General features: G+C 30.1%; 1 protein-coding gene across 1 annotated transcript in view; it reads left to right on the forward strand.

The window, feature by feature from the left end:
* The window catches only part of LOC129965593 (cullin-associated NEDD8-dissociated protein 1-like), a 58,138-nt gene that overhangs the window by 15,262 nt on the left and 27,199 nt on the right, over positions 1 to 15,677 (forward strand). The window contains exons 10-13 of the mRNA XM_056079623.1: positions 7,915 to 8,021; positions 9,667 to 9,821; positions 12,892 to 13,006; positions 14,353 to 14,538. Of these exons, the coding sequence (XP_055935598.1) occupies positions 7,915 to 8,021; positions 9,667 to 9,821; positions 12,892 to 13,006; positions 14,353 to 14,538 (563 nt within the window). The remainder of the gene's footprint in view (positions 1 to 7,914; positions 8,022 to 9,666; positions 9,822 to 12,891; positions 13,007 to 14,352; positions 14,539 to 15,677) is intronic.

Here is a 15,677-nt window from a genome sequence, read left to right on the forward strand (position 1 = left end):
TATAGTATGTCTTGAGGTGCCACAAGGATGTTAAAGTGTCATAAAAACACAAATTTTGCAACTTTTTAAGAATTTTTGAATGCTTCGATTATGAAATAAAATGCTTTAAAAATAGGCATTGTCATTTGAATAGAAATATAAAAACAGTTTTATTATTGCACTGGCATGGCAATGAGTCATTGCCGGAGTCGTTGTTATTGAGATAAGGAGAAGATTTGTCTCTGTCCGGCAACAAGGGCAGGCCTGCTTTCAAATCGATAGCTTTGCCGAGTTCAGGTTAGTTTGCATCTCTGCTTCATCTATTGTGTAATTGATTAATGTAACTGATTTATTAGTTTGTACGCTTGTGTGCTTTGCTGTGAGTAAAAAAGGGCTCTGTCTAAATTAGTGAAAACAAGACAAATGTCAGAGCGTTATATTTTTGGGAAATTTAGTGATTTGCTTGAAGTTTACTCCCTACTTGTGAATCTGTTATAAAGTGATATTGTTATATTATGCGTAACCTCAAAATTGTTTCAGGGAAGAATCCTTCTGTAAGGGAAATATGTGACACTTTAGTTCCAATAATAGAACAAATATGGGCAAGAGCTATTCCTGTTTGTTCTAGTAAAAGAATTTTGCAAATGATCAAAAAAACTTATCATGCTAAATACAGAAATTTATTAAAGTCTAAAAGCAGAAAATGTTCAGATAAGTTTGATTCTAACCTCACAGAATTTAGAGAAGAAGCTAAACGTTTATTTGATATTGCTGACTTGTATAAAAGGAAAAAAAAAAAAAAAAAATGTCAGTTATGGAACAAAAGTTTCTAAATGATCAATGCTCCAACGGGAAAATGGTTATAGGTGATATTGATATTGCTACCAAAAGCACTTTGTGGAAGAAAGAAGCAAGAATAATTAAGTTTAATCAAGAAGCGACAAGAATGTTTATGTATCAGAAACGATTACTAGTGACAATAGGCAATGCTGAAGAACAATAGTGTTCTTACAAAAAGAGGCAAACCAACCAAGTTCCATCAAATAGACAAGAAGAGATAAAACTACCAGGTTCTGTGTGATTTAATATTAAGTTATAACCTTCATGTACTTATGGTTCCAAATATCTTTTTAACCTTATTTCATATTCATGCTATCTTTCTTTCTCAAGAGCATTATAGACCAGATTATTCAAAGAAATGGGTACTTTGCTGTTTTAGATTGGATAGGATATTGGTGTTTATTGGCGCAAGAGCCATATCTGACAATACTGCGCCAGACATATGGTTAAAATATAGTCTTAGACTTTACATCCTACAGCTGATTAAATAAAACTGATAAAATTGCAAAGCAGTAACTCTTAAAATTGTAAACAAGGTAAAAACAACAAAGTTGAATGTTAAATAAAATGGTAAAATCCAGTTGCTTTTAAAAATTTAAAAAGGTTTTTGTGGGGATGTTCCCCCACAAGCATTTGCATATCCACTGATGAAGCATTAAAAAATCTCAAACGATGATGATTAAAATTAGGACATTCTATTAAAAGATGAAGAACGGTTAAAATCACTTGGCATCTAGAGCAGAAAGGAGCTCGATCGCCGAATAAAAGGTGTTTATGAGTATAACGAGTGTGACTAATGCGGAGTCTAGACAATTTAACGTCTAGCTCTCGCACTGGTAAACAAGGCCAGGATGAAATGATAGGTTTTACGTTATGAAGTTTGTTATTAGTATGATTGTTCCATGATTCCTGCCAGAGTGAATTAATACGACGTTGAAAAGTATTTTTAGCATCACAGAACGGGATGTCTCGCTGTGAAAGCAAAGATGCACTCTTTGCTGCATTGTCCGCCAGCTCATTACCAGTGATTCTGACATGACTCGGAATCCAACAAAATAATATCTTATAATCCCTGTTTTTTAAAGTCCTTAGAAGATCGAGGATTTCCAAGGCAACCGGGTGAATCTGATTATTACAGTTGGAAAACATTGTCAGTGAACTCATGCTGTCAGTATAGATACAGAATTTACGATCAGAAGAGAGTGAAATCCTCTGAAGAGCATAAAAGATGGCTAATAATTCAGCAGATAAAACAGATAGAGAGGAATCTAGACGGTAACTAAATATCTCGGTATCAAAGACAATACCGCAACCAACATGACCATCTGATTTCGAACCATCCATAAATATTTTTAAGTAATCTGAATACTGGCAGCAATGAGAATAAAACAGATTCTGATAAACAATAGGGGAAGTACTCTGCTTCTCAAAACCAGAAAAGGGATTTAAAAATGAAAACTGAGGAATATTCCAGGGAGGAAAGGAAAAAAGATCGTATGTCTGGATTACCTTACCATGAAGTCCATAATCACGAAGGAGCAGTTTAACTCTCTCGCAGAATGGAAGTACGTGAGAGCGACGAGCATTATAAAGTCTCCGAAGACTAACCGGAAATGTCAAAGAACACACAGGATGCCTCGGAACAGACAGTGCTCGAAGAGAATATTGGGCAGATAATTTTTCACGCCGTAAACTTAGTGGTAGACAATGACAGAGCACATACAGACTATTCACATGCGAGATGCTCCTAAGCTAATTCTCAAAGCAGAATGATGTATAGTATCAAGTCTACGTAAAACCGTAGGACGAGCAGAGCCATACACCATACTTCTGTTATCTATACGGGATAAAGTCACTGCTTGATAAATTCTGAGCAAGGAAGTTCGATCTGCTCCCCAAGTGGTTCTGGACAGTACCTTGAGAATGTTTAATGACCTGTCACATTTCCTCTGCAGGGATATTTTCTAAAGGGATATTTTTTTTTGCTGTTTTAGAAAATATCCCTTTGTCCATGCTAAGTGGTGAACGTAAAATTCGGAGAGAATTTGTTTTTCAACAGTAAGTAAAGACAGAGTCTTGAAGTTTAAGGTCCCAAAGATATACTTTGATGCAAAGAATTACATCGACATGATCTCGTGGCATGAAAGTGACATACCTGAACCTATTACATCGACATGTTCTCGTGGCTTGAGAGTGACATACCTGAACCTATTACATCGACATGTTCTCGTGGCTTGAGAGTGACATACCTGAACCTATTACATCGACATGTTCTCGTGGCTTGAGAGTGACATACCTGAACTTATTACATCGACATGTTCTCGTGGCTTGAGAGTGACATACTTGAACTTATTACATCGACATGATCTCGTGGCTTGAGAGTGACATACCTGAACCTATTACATCGACATGATCTCGTGGCTTGAGAGTGACATACCTGAACCTATTGCATTGACATGATCTCGTGGCTTGAGAGTGACATACCTGAACCTATTGCATCGACATGATCTCGTGGCTTGAGAGTGACATACCTGAACCTATTGCATCGACATGATCTCGTGGCTTGAGAGTGACATACCTGAACCTATTGCATCGACATGATCTCGTGGCTTGAGAGTGACATACCTGAACCTATTACATCGACATGATCTCGTTGCTTGAGAGTGACATACTTGAACGACCCTTGTTAAATTGTTTTCAGTGACTCTCTGAAAGAATTTATAAGTCATCTGAAACTGAACCAAATAGTATAAGGGAGTCGGTTATCGACTTTCCCCGACTTCCTTGTCTCATGCAAGCAGTGGAAAGAGCTGTGAAACTGGTGGCCGAATTGGCTAAAAATATCTGGTTGAATCGCAAGAGAAGGATACATAAGAGCAAAAATGGACTAACATGTGAATGTCTAAATTTAATTAAAAAAAAGCCCAGTTTATTGTGACAATGAAGTAGAAACAAACATTTTGCAGCTGTAACATTTGTAATCATTAAGGATACAGAAGTAAGAAACGTAAAATTTGACAAATTTTTTTTATTATTATATTTTGTAATTAATAATTTTTTCCAGTTGTAATTATTATATATGTACTTAAAAATCATCTTTTAAAACATTCTATGAATGCAAAATTCATTAAGATATTTTTTCAAAGTATATAATTTTTCAATTTTTTTACAAATTTTGTTTTTTGCGGCACCTCAAGATAATGTAATATTTTAACCAAATTTTTAAAAATTATTTTTGAACCTAAAAGGCAGCTTTTCCGCACTATTACCAAACTAAGATCTAAAAAAAAAAAAAAAAAAATTAAGGTTATTTTTGTTCCACTCTAATCAATAATCCTTTGCCATCTAGCAAACTTTGCTAAATGGATTTTAGTTGCATCTGGCTTCAATTTTTTTTTTTTTCTTTTCTGTTAGCTATAAAATTCTCAAATTTCTGGTACCACTTTTCCCAGTTTTATGATAATTTCCAGTTGTAAGGCTTAAATCGCTAGATGGTTCAAAAATATCCATTTCCTTAAACTCACAAAAACTTGTTCCAACTTGTAATCCATCATGGAAGAAAAAAAACCACTTGATTAGTTCTTTGTTTATTAGAAGCAGGGGTGTTTGTGCTCCGGGGAAACCCCGGAATTCCGGGGATTTTGAACTTCGATCCCCGGAACTTCCGGGGATCGTCGTTCAAAAGGAAGTAGGAATAATAATGAATTATTTATTTTGATCTGGGTAATTTTGTTTGCTTTTAAAGCAGAAAACGCAAGGTCAGTGTGTGTGGTGAAAACTTTTCCTTTCTTTCTCCAAAGGCAGTGATAATGCGTGAAAAGGGGGAAAAAACTTCTTTTTTGTTCTTTCCTTATTGCGAGTTATGACTCATTCCCCCGGTTCTCGGACATTCTCTTCTGGATTCTTTTCGGCAAGTAGGCGCGGCAGAAAAAAAAGGGGGAGACTTCGTTCTACCAGATGTGCGATAACGTGACTCTGGGTTCAAAGGTCTTATCTCTACTGGCGTGGCGCCAATAAGTAGAGAAGGGGGATTTTTCGCCGTATTAGCTATTTGTCATTGATCGCTTCGCAACTTTTTTTTCTTCGCTGTGTAAAATTTTCGTTTCATTTATTGATGCACGTGTAAATTTTTCGTTTCGCTTATTGAAATATTTTTTTATTTATGTATGCAAGAGAATTTCATTTAGAAATTTCAGCATATGAAACAGAAATTACCCCTTAAAAATTCATATCTAATTAGTTTTACAGCATTAGATCCAGAGCTAAGAGGTAAAACCAGTACAATATTAGCTTTTGAAAAATTATCATCTTTTATGTCCCATATTTTTAGTGATAATGAAAAGTCAAAAGTAGAAGCTGAAATAAGGTTATACCAGAGTGATATTGATATCACCAAAGAAATGCTCTACACATCTGATGAAAATGGAAATCAAGTCAAGTGTACAATTGATAAATATTGGTCTAAAGTTTTTAATTTAAAAGATGATTTCACAAATGATTATAAGTATCCTACATTGGCTAAATTGGTCAAAGCCTGCCTTAGCTGCTTCCATGGCCCATTAGTGGAAAGTGCATTCAACTTAATGGATACACTTGTCACTGACTATAGAACCTCTCTTAAGATTGATTCCCTAGATGCAGTGCAGACTATTAAATATGATTTAATGGCTTCTAAAGAAACCTCATGTGAAAAATATGGCTCAAAAAATCCAATGACTGATCCAATTCACAAAGATCTCTTACTGAATATGAACAGAAGTTGGAAAACATATCAAGAGGACTTAAAAACATGTATTTCAGATGAGTCACCTATAAAAGTCTCTGAAAAACCTTCTACATTAGCAGAAAAGCAAACTGCTTCTACCTCTGCATGTGCAGTTCTCGAGGAAATTTCTTCAACTGTAAATGAGGAAAATAAAAGTCAACCTTCCTGCAATTATGAAGTTCACCACAAAAGAAAGACAAGCCCACAAACATCAGAAAATAAAAAAAAAAGCAGCAGAAATTAGATAATTTTTTTTAAAAGAATTAATTCAGGTAATTTAAAAGATTTGCATAAAATGTAGTAGTTTATATGTTTGAAAATTTATGGTTATTAATTTTGCAAAAAAAGTAATTCATTGAACTTTTATAATTAGGTCATTCAATACTTCATAATTGTAATTTTTCATTTCCCCCCCCCCTTCTCGAAACTCCAAAATGCCGGTAGTAAGTCCGTAAAAGTTTCAGGGGATTTTTTGGGGTCCCACAAACACCCCTGTAGAAGTAACGTTTATTGCTTTTAGACTACATAGATTTAAAAACTTCTGACACCATGTATTGTTCTTTAAAATCTTAGCATTACAGTTCAAATTGAATATAACAGCTTATCATAATAATACAAAACTTCTTATTCTATGGAAAAATGTATTAATTAATTTATACAAGAATGTTGGCACATGCATCTTAATTATGATCTGTTACCAGCTTTTTAGAACTCAACATAATTCTTTTTACTCTTATATTAAAAACATGCATATAAAATAAACATGTTTATTTTGTATAGATAGACGTTGTTCAGTTTGTGTTTTTAATAGGTTGCATAATTAATAGTTTCAATGGGCTTTTTTTAAATTATCAAACTCTTGCTATATTGGTAGGGTTGTGCCGAAATTTATATTGATTGATATAATGCAAAAGTTTGTATTTTTACTACTGATTATCTAACTGTTGTCTAGGAAATTAATGCATAAGAGTGCAAGATATGGGATAGAAGAGCTTTAAAAGTGAATGGAAGAGAAAAAAAAATTAATAAGGAGTATAATCTCCTCTTACAGTTATATAATTTAGACAGTGTTTCAAGGTCTTGATTTTGGAGCTGGAGGATTTCAGGTTTAATTCCTGGTCCTTTCAAAGAACTGCCACGTTAGGGGGCCTAGTTCACTTGTAATCCATCAGTTCCAAATATCTTCCTTGTTGTTGTGTCACAACAACAAGGAAGATATTTCATAAAAGCTAAGCCGTCCAAGCAATCACATACAAGTAAGAACTAGAATCAGGTAGAAAATAATGACTTCATCAAACTTATTACTCTGTTGCTAAATATTTAGAATGTTGGTCTTCCATATCATGGGGTGCAAGTTCTCGTCCCTAGACTTTTTCATTTTATCCATTATTTACATTTAAATTGTTATAGTAATATAACATTAAGTATCACTGGGTTCAATGTACTAGAATATAGCAACACTTATTTAAAGTGACATTTGAATGCAGTTTCATTAGTTGTACTATTTGTATAGAGGTTTACTGTTTAATAATCCACCCATTCTGTTCTTAACTCTTTCCAGCATGGGTTATTTATATTTTAGAAATATAATGACAATATACAATAAATGGGATTAGCTATCTAAAAGATTTCACTGTAAATAAAATTTAAATTCTTTCTGCAAGGGATTGTGTTTTTATTTGGTGATACTATTACCTAGAGCAATCAATTCATAAATTCTTCAGACATGATTAAATAAATTTCTTATGACTACAATTTTTAGACTCACAGACATGTAGACATATAAATCAGGTTAATAAATAAACCTTTCATTCAAATGAGGGATTATAAACCTTTCATGAGCTTTCATTTTTTTTTTATAGTTCAGGAATTTAAAACATTAAAAATTGACATTTTTAGAATAATATTTGTAGAAATATATAAACTAAATTTCAAATGTGTAATTTAAAAGAATTAAAGATCATTCCATTTTAATAAAAATAGTAAATAAAATTAATTAAATTAATATGTAAAAACAAGTATTTACTTCATTTAAATTGTTGAAATTTAAAGTATTTATCATTTAAAATATCAAAAAAAAATAATAGGATAAAAATGGCAAATGTCTTTATTTTAAATAAAATTGCTCAAATTAGCAATGTGTGTGTGTGTAGATGATGATTTGATTGCAGTTTTAGTCTGAAATGTAAACATTTGAAATATTTTTACATGATGTATAAAAAGTAGGTATTTTATAAAACTATATATGTATATATGATATATGTATGTGTGTTATATCATGTTGAATGTACAAAGAATAAGAATTTAAATCTATATATTTTCCTTATTAGATTGTAAAACTATGTCTTCAGTATTTGTGTTATGATCCAAATTATAATTATGATGATGATGAAGAGGATGAAAATGGAATGGATATGGAAAAAGATGAAGATGAGGGGTAACCATTTAAATATATGTAATAAATCAAAACTTAGAAATATTTGAGGAGTTATTGATTTAGGTTATGTTATTTATATTCACAGTTGATTAATTTGTTGAAATAATTGATTATTTGAAAAAACATTCATTTTAAGATAATTATTTTAACTTGAATGTAATATCTAAAATTTATCAGAACTGGTTAAAAATTCAGTTATTATCTAAAAATAATTTTGGTAGGTAGATTAAGAAAGCATGATAACTAATAATGATAATAAAAACACAATATAGACAGTTGAAATCTTGTATATAATCTTGATTACCAAATTTTGAGATGAAACCCTTATTCGGAAATCTGTTCATTATTCCATGTGAATAAAATTGCAATTCAAAAACACAAACCAGCTTAATTAAATTGGATATTTCATCTTTTTATTAAAATTGTAGAAGAAGTTTGAGGAAAGGACACTCATGCAAGTTTCTGGCAGTATATATCCTGTTTTTCTTTTGAAATCCATGTGCAATTAATTCTGTTATGTTAAATTAAAAAAAAAAATGCATTTTAATACTAAAACAAAGATTTCAACTTTTTTTTCTTATATGAACATTAGCCTTCTCACTCCCAAGATAATTTTAGTTCAGGTATCTTAGAATTCTAGAAAATCAGTTTCTCTTCCAAAGATAAGAAAAAATTTTCAGCCTCCCTCAAAAACTGCAAGGATAATCCATATTCTTAAGCTGTTGTTGAAAAGAGATCTCCACTCATCCGATAACTATTAAGCAAATGTGTGCTTAGACAGTCTTTGAGAATTCTTAGAAAATCTCTGTTCTTAAATTCCATCTGGGTGAGCATTTCTAATAAACAAAGCATGCATCATAAGTTTTCATTCACTCACAACATAAAGGGGATTATGAAAGGGGGAGGAATATGACAGTTGTATCTGGATAATTCAGGCTGGTTCTGAAATTTCATTGAAACAGTGTTTGCTCTCATTTCATATTGATAGAATTTTAACTAATTTGAATTTCGTGCATAAAATTGTAAGAAATTGGATTTAGTAATTGTTTCCTTAATTATTTGTTAAGTTATCGTGCATTACAAATTTAGGTAATTATTTATAAGAAAGATTGAAAGAGATTTGAGTTTCTAATCAGAGGCATTGTTGTATGATAATTGTATCAGTCATTGCATTCTTAATGATTTTTACATAACTTGATTTATAGAAAGAATACCAGTTAAAAAGCACTATCAAGTTGAAAAAAACACCACACACACACACACAAATGTTTTGAAATATTTGGAAGCACTAGTTAGCAATAAATTTAAAATATAATATTTATTTTTTCTTAATTGCTCAAGAGTTATTAAAATAATCATATTGATTATTTCCAGTTTTGCTTTTTTTAAAAATATGGTTATTTAGAAAAAAAAAAAAAACAATTTTAGAAAATTCATTAAGTTGAGAGAAGAAACAGAATAAATAACCTGAAAAATTAATTAAAAAATTAAAATATAATTTTTTTTATCAGCATTTAATTAAAAACATTTATTTAAAATTGTGTATCACTATTGTTACTAAGCAGAAATATACATATATTATAGAATCATTATTCCTCAAAGTTTAGAATATATATGTTTTATTGATCTGAATATTTCTTTACAGTGAAAGTGAAGAAGAATACAGTGATGATGATGATATGAGTTGGAAAGTCAGAAGAGCGTCAGCCAAATGTCTGGAAGCTGTGATTGCAACCAGACATGAAATGCTGTTGGAATTTTATAAAGTTATCTCTCCAGTTTTGATTTCTCGGTTTAAAGGTTGTCAAATTTATTTTTAATTACCATTGTTTATTAATTTCATTTTTAACAAACTAACAAAATATAAAAAATGTAAAAAAGTGCTATTTTGTATATTTATTTTGGGATATTTGAATCTTAACCCGTAACTGGAGACTGGAATCAAAATGACTCCTCGTTGTTCATTAGCTCTGATTATCGTGTGGTATTTTGTCCTTGAATACAATCATTCCCTCAGTACCTTCAAATTGTTTTTTTTATCAATATGTTGATAAAAATCTAATTATGAACTATAACCTAGTTATTCTTTTCCAAAGTTTTTGTTGTTATTTATTGATATTGATTCCACATTTTCTGAAACTGTGATTGAAAAAATATATAATGCACCAGTTAATTTTTTATTTTTACATTGCAATTCACCTCGTTTGTCTAAAATAACATTGTTTAAAAAGAAGTGAGCAATACTCAACCAGGACCTTTCAGGATAAAAATTAGGCCATGTAATCTAGATTTTGATCATTGTAATGGTCGGAAGATGATTCTGATATTAGAGATGCAGAAATGATCATAAGCGATTATGAAGAAAAAAAGTGAATAAGAAAGTGAAGAAAATTCATATGTAGATTCCTAATAAGAGAAAAACGGCATGATTGACATGGAAAATTATTACTATGGGTTAGGAAAAAATAATTTTAAGTGGTTCAAGAAACCATTACTGAATTCACATTCCCGGACGCTTCAGCTCAATATTGTTTTGAAGCTGTTCAGAATTCGTCCTAATTTTAAATGGCTATAGGGGAATTAACCTGATAGCTGAATGAAACCTGGACTTACATTTTCCTGAACGACATGTTGTTTTTGATTGTAAAATATACAAATTTTAAATTTACTGCAATTAGGCAAAAATAAGAGATCAAGAGAAGTCGAATTTGCCTGATTTGGATATAGTGGAATTATGTGGCTTTATGGGCCTACTGTTTTACATTGCTGTTTTTAAATTTGAATAATGCAAAAAGAATAAAGAAATATTCTTTAAATAATATTTTATAATATTGTATTTTACATTTTTTTTTGTTAAATTCTAACAGTATAACATTAGTATAATTCTGTAATATTTAAATGACATAGATACTAATTAAAGGATTGTTTAGGTTTTTCTTATAACATCTTTCCTACATTTAATATTATAACATTTAACATTTTTAATATTAATATTTTTAATATTTTTGGTAATTACATGATTTTCAGAATGTATTGTTCCCAAAATAAATTACAATGTGGTTGACAAAAGACAAAAAAGAAAAATAACAATGAAGTCTTTTTGACTCCATGTTACTGACAGCACGAGGAAATTCATGTTTCCAGTTACGGGACATGAATTTGTGTTTAATGTTTTAAAGATATTAAAACTACAATAGTGGTTTCATTTGCAGGGTTGCCATACCACTGGGAGAACGGGGAAAACCATAAAAACACAGGGTATTTAAAAATCATCCCCTCTCCCTTGGGAAAATGCAGGGAGTTTCAAGTTTCTTGGTTATTTTTTTTCCCATCTTAAAAATGCCGATCTTTAAAAGATTACAAGAATGAAAGGTTTTAGTCATAGCTTCCCAAAATGAAACAATACCACTTGTGATTTGTAGTGATAAAACTCCCTCGTTTCTACTTTCCCTTTTTTTTTCCTATATAGATCTTTCCGGCTTCAATTTAGTGAGACGTTTGTTTTTCTATGAGAACCCAAGCATGTGATGACTGTAATTGCATGAACGAATAGAATGCATTTTTCTTGCTGGAATAGCAACATTCTATCTGTGGGAGCAACAGGGTGGTGTTTAGTCTACCATACTTGAGTTTATTGAATGGTTTATTTATTATTTGAGAATCTATTCACTATTCAGAATAGATTAGAGATTTTTTTTTTTAAATAATGAGCTGCTTTAAATTTATATTTAATACGAATTGGATGGATAAAAAAAAAAAAAATACTGATGTTACTGAATGGGTTCCAGAATTTTCGCAAAATCTGTTTGTTGCATACTGCTGACTTTGTAAGAAGATAATAAGCCTAAGTAATATGGAAAAACAGGCAATAGTCATGCCAAAAGAGGAAAACATACAAGACTGTATGTCACTTCAAAAGAGTCATCATTGATTTTGGATTTAGTATCTAAAAGAAATACAAAAAAAGATGACACATCAAGACATTAAATTTGGAAATGATAAATTTAATGTCTGAAAATGGACTGATTTTGTACTTTTTAATATAAGAACAATTATTTAAAGCTGAATTTTTATGGACATTAAAACTTGTTGCATCACATTCGTCCATTAATGCATTCAATGATATATTGGAAATATTTTCACAATGTTCACTGAAAGTAAAATATATATAAAAGTGTATGTTAGGCCCTACAAGAATGTTGTATCTAATTTTTTACGTATTAGGTCCATTAGCTCCATGAAACTGATAGCTGAAAAATCTGCAGAAGTTGCAGAAATTGATGACCAAATACATGAATACAGTGAATTCATAAAATACATGAATTGGCAAAAATGGATAATAAAAAAAGTAATTTTGCTTTGTAATGTTTTTTTTTTTTGTTAAGTAATCATTAAATGATTTGTATCATGATAAAAATATTTTGTTTTATTTCACCCAAGTTCTTAATTTTGTACGACAATTAAAGAACATGAAGGGAAATATAAATCCTTGCCCCTTAATGTATACATTTTGTTTTTCAAAATTCTATTTAATAAAGAATTTTTTTTTTTTTTTTTTTTTGTATGTCAATTTCAAAACTATTTTTATATACTATTATTTTAAATAATGTTAAATTGTTGCTTCCTTTGCATGCTCTTTCCTATCCTCACAATCGTATTGCATTACAATTAGCATGTGAGTGCTATTCGTGCATTTCCTTGTATCTAGAGTATACATATAGGGAAAACAAAGGGATTTTTTTTCCAGGTTTGAGTGGCAACCCTGATTTGTGTAGCATTTATGTGAAGATTTTATTTCTTGCATTAAAAGTGAATGTTCATTACAATTTGATTATTTAAGTTTATTCATTTTTCTTTTAATATCCTGCAGAAAGGGAAGAGAATGTTAAAGTTGATATTTTTCATGCATATATTGCATTATTAAAGCAAACTCGACCATCTGTTACTGTTGCATTGGATTCCGAGTCAATGGAGCATGAAGAAGGGTAAGAACATTTGCAGTCTTATCTTTATTTTTAAGTTTATGAGTTAACTGGTTTACTCTTTAACATGCATATTCATTTCTGAAATTTTGTTCAAATTTGTGCTGTAATTATAGAGTAGATAACTAAGCAAACTAAAAGATTTTTGGAAGAATATTTTCAAAGATTGATTCTTTTTATTTTTGGGGTTAAGAACAAATTTTCAGAAAGCTTTTTCAATGTATGTGTAAAACGCTCTAAGTAAAAATTTATAAATGTATTTACATTTGAATATTTGTGAAAAAAAAAAAATGAAAAATATATTCAAATTTTGAATATTATATTAATTTTTACTTGTTTTTAAAAATCTTTTTTGATAATTGCAAATTTGATTAAGTTTATTTCATATTCAATGACTTAAATTAAAACATATTTTACATTTGATAATTAGCATCTAAAAATATTGAAAAAAATTAATTAGTTTTGATAAAATTTGTTAAATACTAAAGTCATATAAAAAAGATTAAGGAATTGAAACTGCATTATTTAAGAATTCTTTGAGAGAAAAAATGTTTGCAAATTCTTTTATAAACAGGTTGTTATAGTGTTAAAATATATTGAAGGTCTTTTAAGTTTTTAATAATCTATTTATCCTTAAATAATTTGATGTTTTGTTTCTGTCATCGGACAAATGAACCAATTGATCATTCATAAATTCATATACCTTCTTCTTGGGAAGATAAGCAGTGTTGTATCCATGACTGCACAAATGAAACTAAGAAGAATTATGTCCTTACTAAAATGACATCCTATCCCAAATGATTCTAACAGCCACTTCAGAATGAACATCTTTCTTTTTTCATTAGAAAAAATGTGTTTCTGTATATATTTGTAAAAATATGATTCACAGGCATGCCCAAGTCCCAACTGAGCTTGAGGAAAGGAATAGTTATATATGGGCCTGATCTTTTTTAATATATTAGTTGGTAACTTTATCAAATAGAAATAATTTCTTTTAAAAGCCTGAGACACTTGTGCATCAATGGTCTTTTATTGTGTTCATGAAAATGCAAAAATGCAGCATTTGGTCCTAAGGAAAATCCACTCCAGCTCATGTATATGTTGTTCATCTTGTAAAGGTTAATTTGTAAGATAATTAGTTATTAAGTCATGCTTTCTACATGTTTCTGATACTGATTATTATTTTTCTCTTTTTAATTTGAATGTTTTATTATAATTATATTCTTACTTATCTTTTGCATGACAAGTTTTTAAAAAAATGTGATATTTGAACAATTATTTTTTTTTAATTAGTTGCTGATTTTGAATTATAAATTGAGATTTATTATAACATTTATAATCTGTTTCAGACCTGTAAGTTTACTTAAGCAGCAGACACCAAATATAATTAAAGCTCTCCACCGACAATTAAAAGAAAAGAGTATTAAGACTCGTCAAGGTTGTTTCCTTGTTTTGACTGAATTAGTGACAGTTCTTCCTGGTGCACTTTCTGACCATATGCCTGCTCTCATACCTGGCATACAGTTTTCATTAGGGTAAGAGAGCTAATTACTTTAATTGAAATAGATTTTGACCGTGTTAATAGTTTTTTTAATAGTTGAAACAAAATGTGTTTTAAATTGTTATGTTATTTGAGAATGCTCATAAATGAAGTTCTTAATGTATAGTCAAATTGGTACTTACGTATTAACACAACCAGGCCAAAATTCGCATAAATCGCCAAATTTGGCGACCCTACTTTCGGCAACGACCCTTTGGCGACCCTACTTTCTTACTCAAACTTACAAATCGCGCCAACCTGGTTGCGATAATACGTAAGTACCATCAAATTTTCTGTTTTGTTATAAACAGCCATCTGAACCTATAACTCAGTAACTGTCAGATTGAAGCTGCACCAGATCCATTTCAGGCATCGATTTGAACTTGTTCAGACTTTGCACAAAGTGTCCAATTTTCCATCCTTTCACAACCGATTCTCTTTTATCTGTTGGTTACTTTAAGTACAGTATCTTACGTTTATTTATTAACAAAATGAGTGGTAATACAGCATCTATAGCAGACATTCCATTAAAGATGCCTGTATCATGGTTAACTATCTGAAATTGAAGAGAAATATATATTTGATGTTTTCTTAGAATGTATTTTCAATGCCTAGCAAAAATTAAAGGAAAAATCTTTTATATCTTCAATTTGAATGTAAAAATTCTGAAAATCAACATTGCAACTATTAATAGCTTATTTGTTTTGCACCATGTGTATTTGTAGGATGGAAATAATTGACTTTAATTAAAGCTGAGAATTTTTCCATATAAATCCATTACCAAAAGTTTTATTAATTGTTTTGGGAAAATTATTTTATTGTAAATTGTTATTTGTAACTCTAATTTGAAATAAAATATTCAAGTGTTGCTGATGCTTATTTGTTAGGATTGATATTATATCAACTTTATAGTGCAATTTTTCCTTCAGGTTTTGAAAGTTTATAGATACTATTATAATGATGATTTATTACAATAATGATACTATTATAATAATGATTTTTTATAGATACTATTATAATGATAATTTATTTGATTTTCAGCAACTTCATTCAGTAACATTTCATTCAATGTTTTAAGTTGCTGAAAGAGTTAATTGGTTTATTTGGAAAATTTTAATAAAATATTTTTGATTA

The sequence above is a fragment of the Argiope bruennichi genome, chromosome 4 (genome assembly GCF_947563725.1).
Source record: "Argiope bruennichi chromosome 4, qqArgBrue1.1, whole genome shotgun sequence".
Classification (NCBI taxonomy): domain Eukaryota; kingdom Metazoa; phylum Arthropoda; class Arachnida; order Araneae; family Araneidae; genus Argiope; species Argiope bruennichi.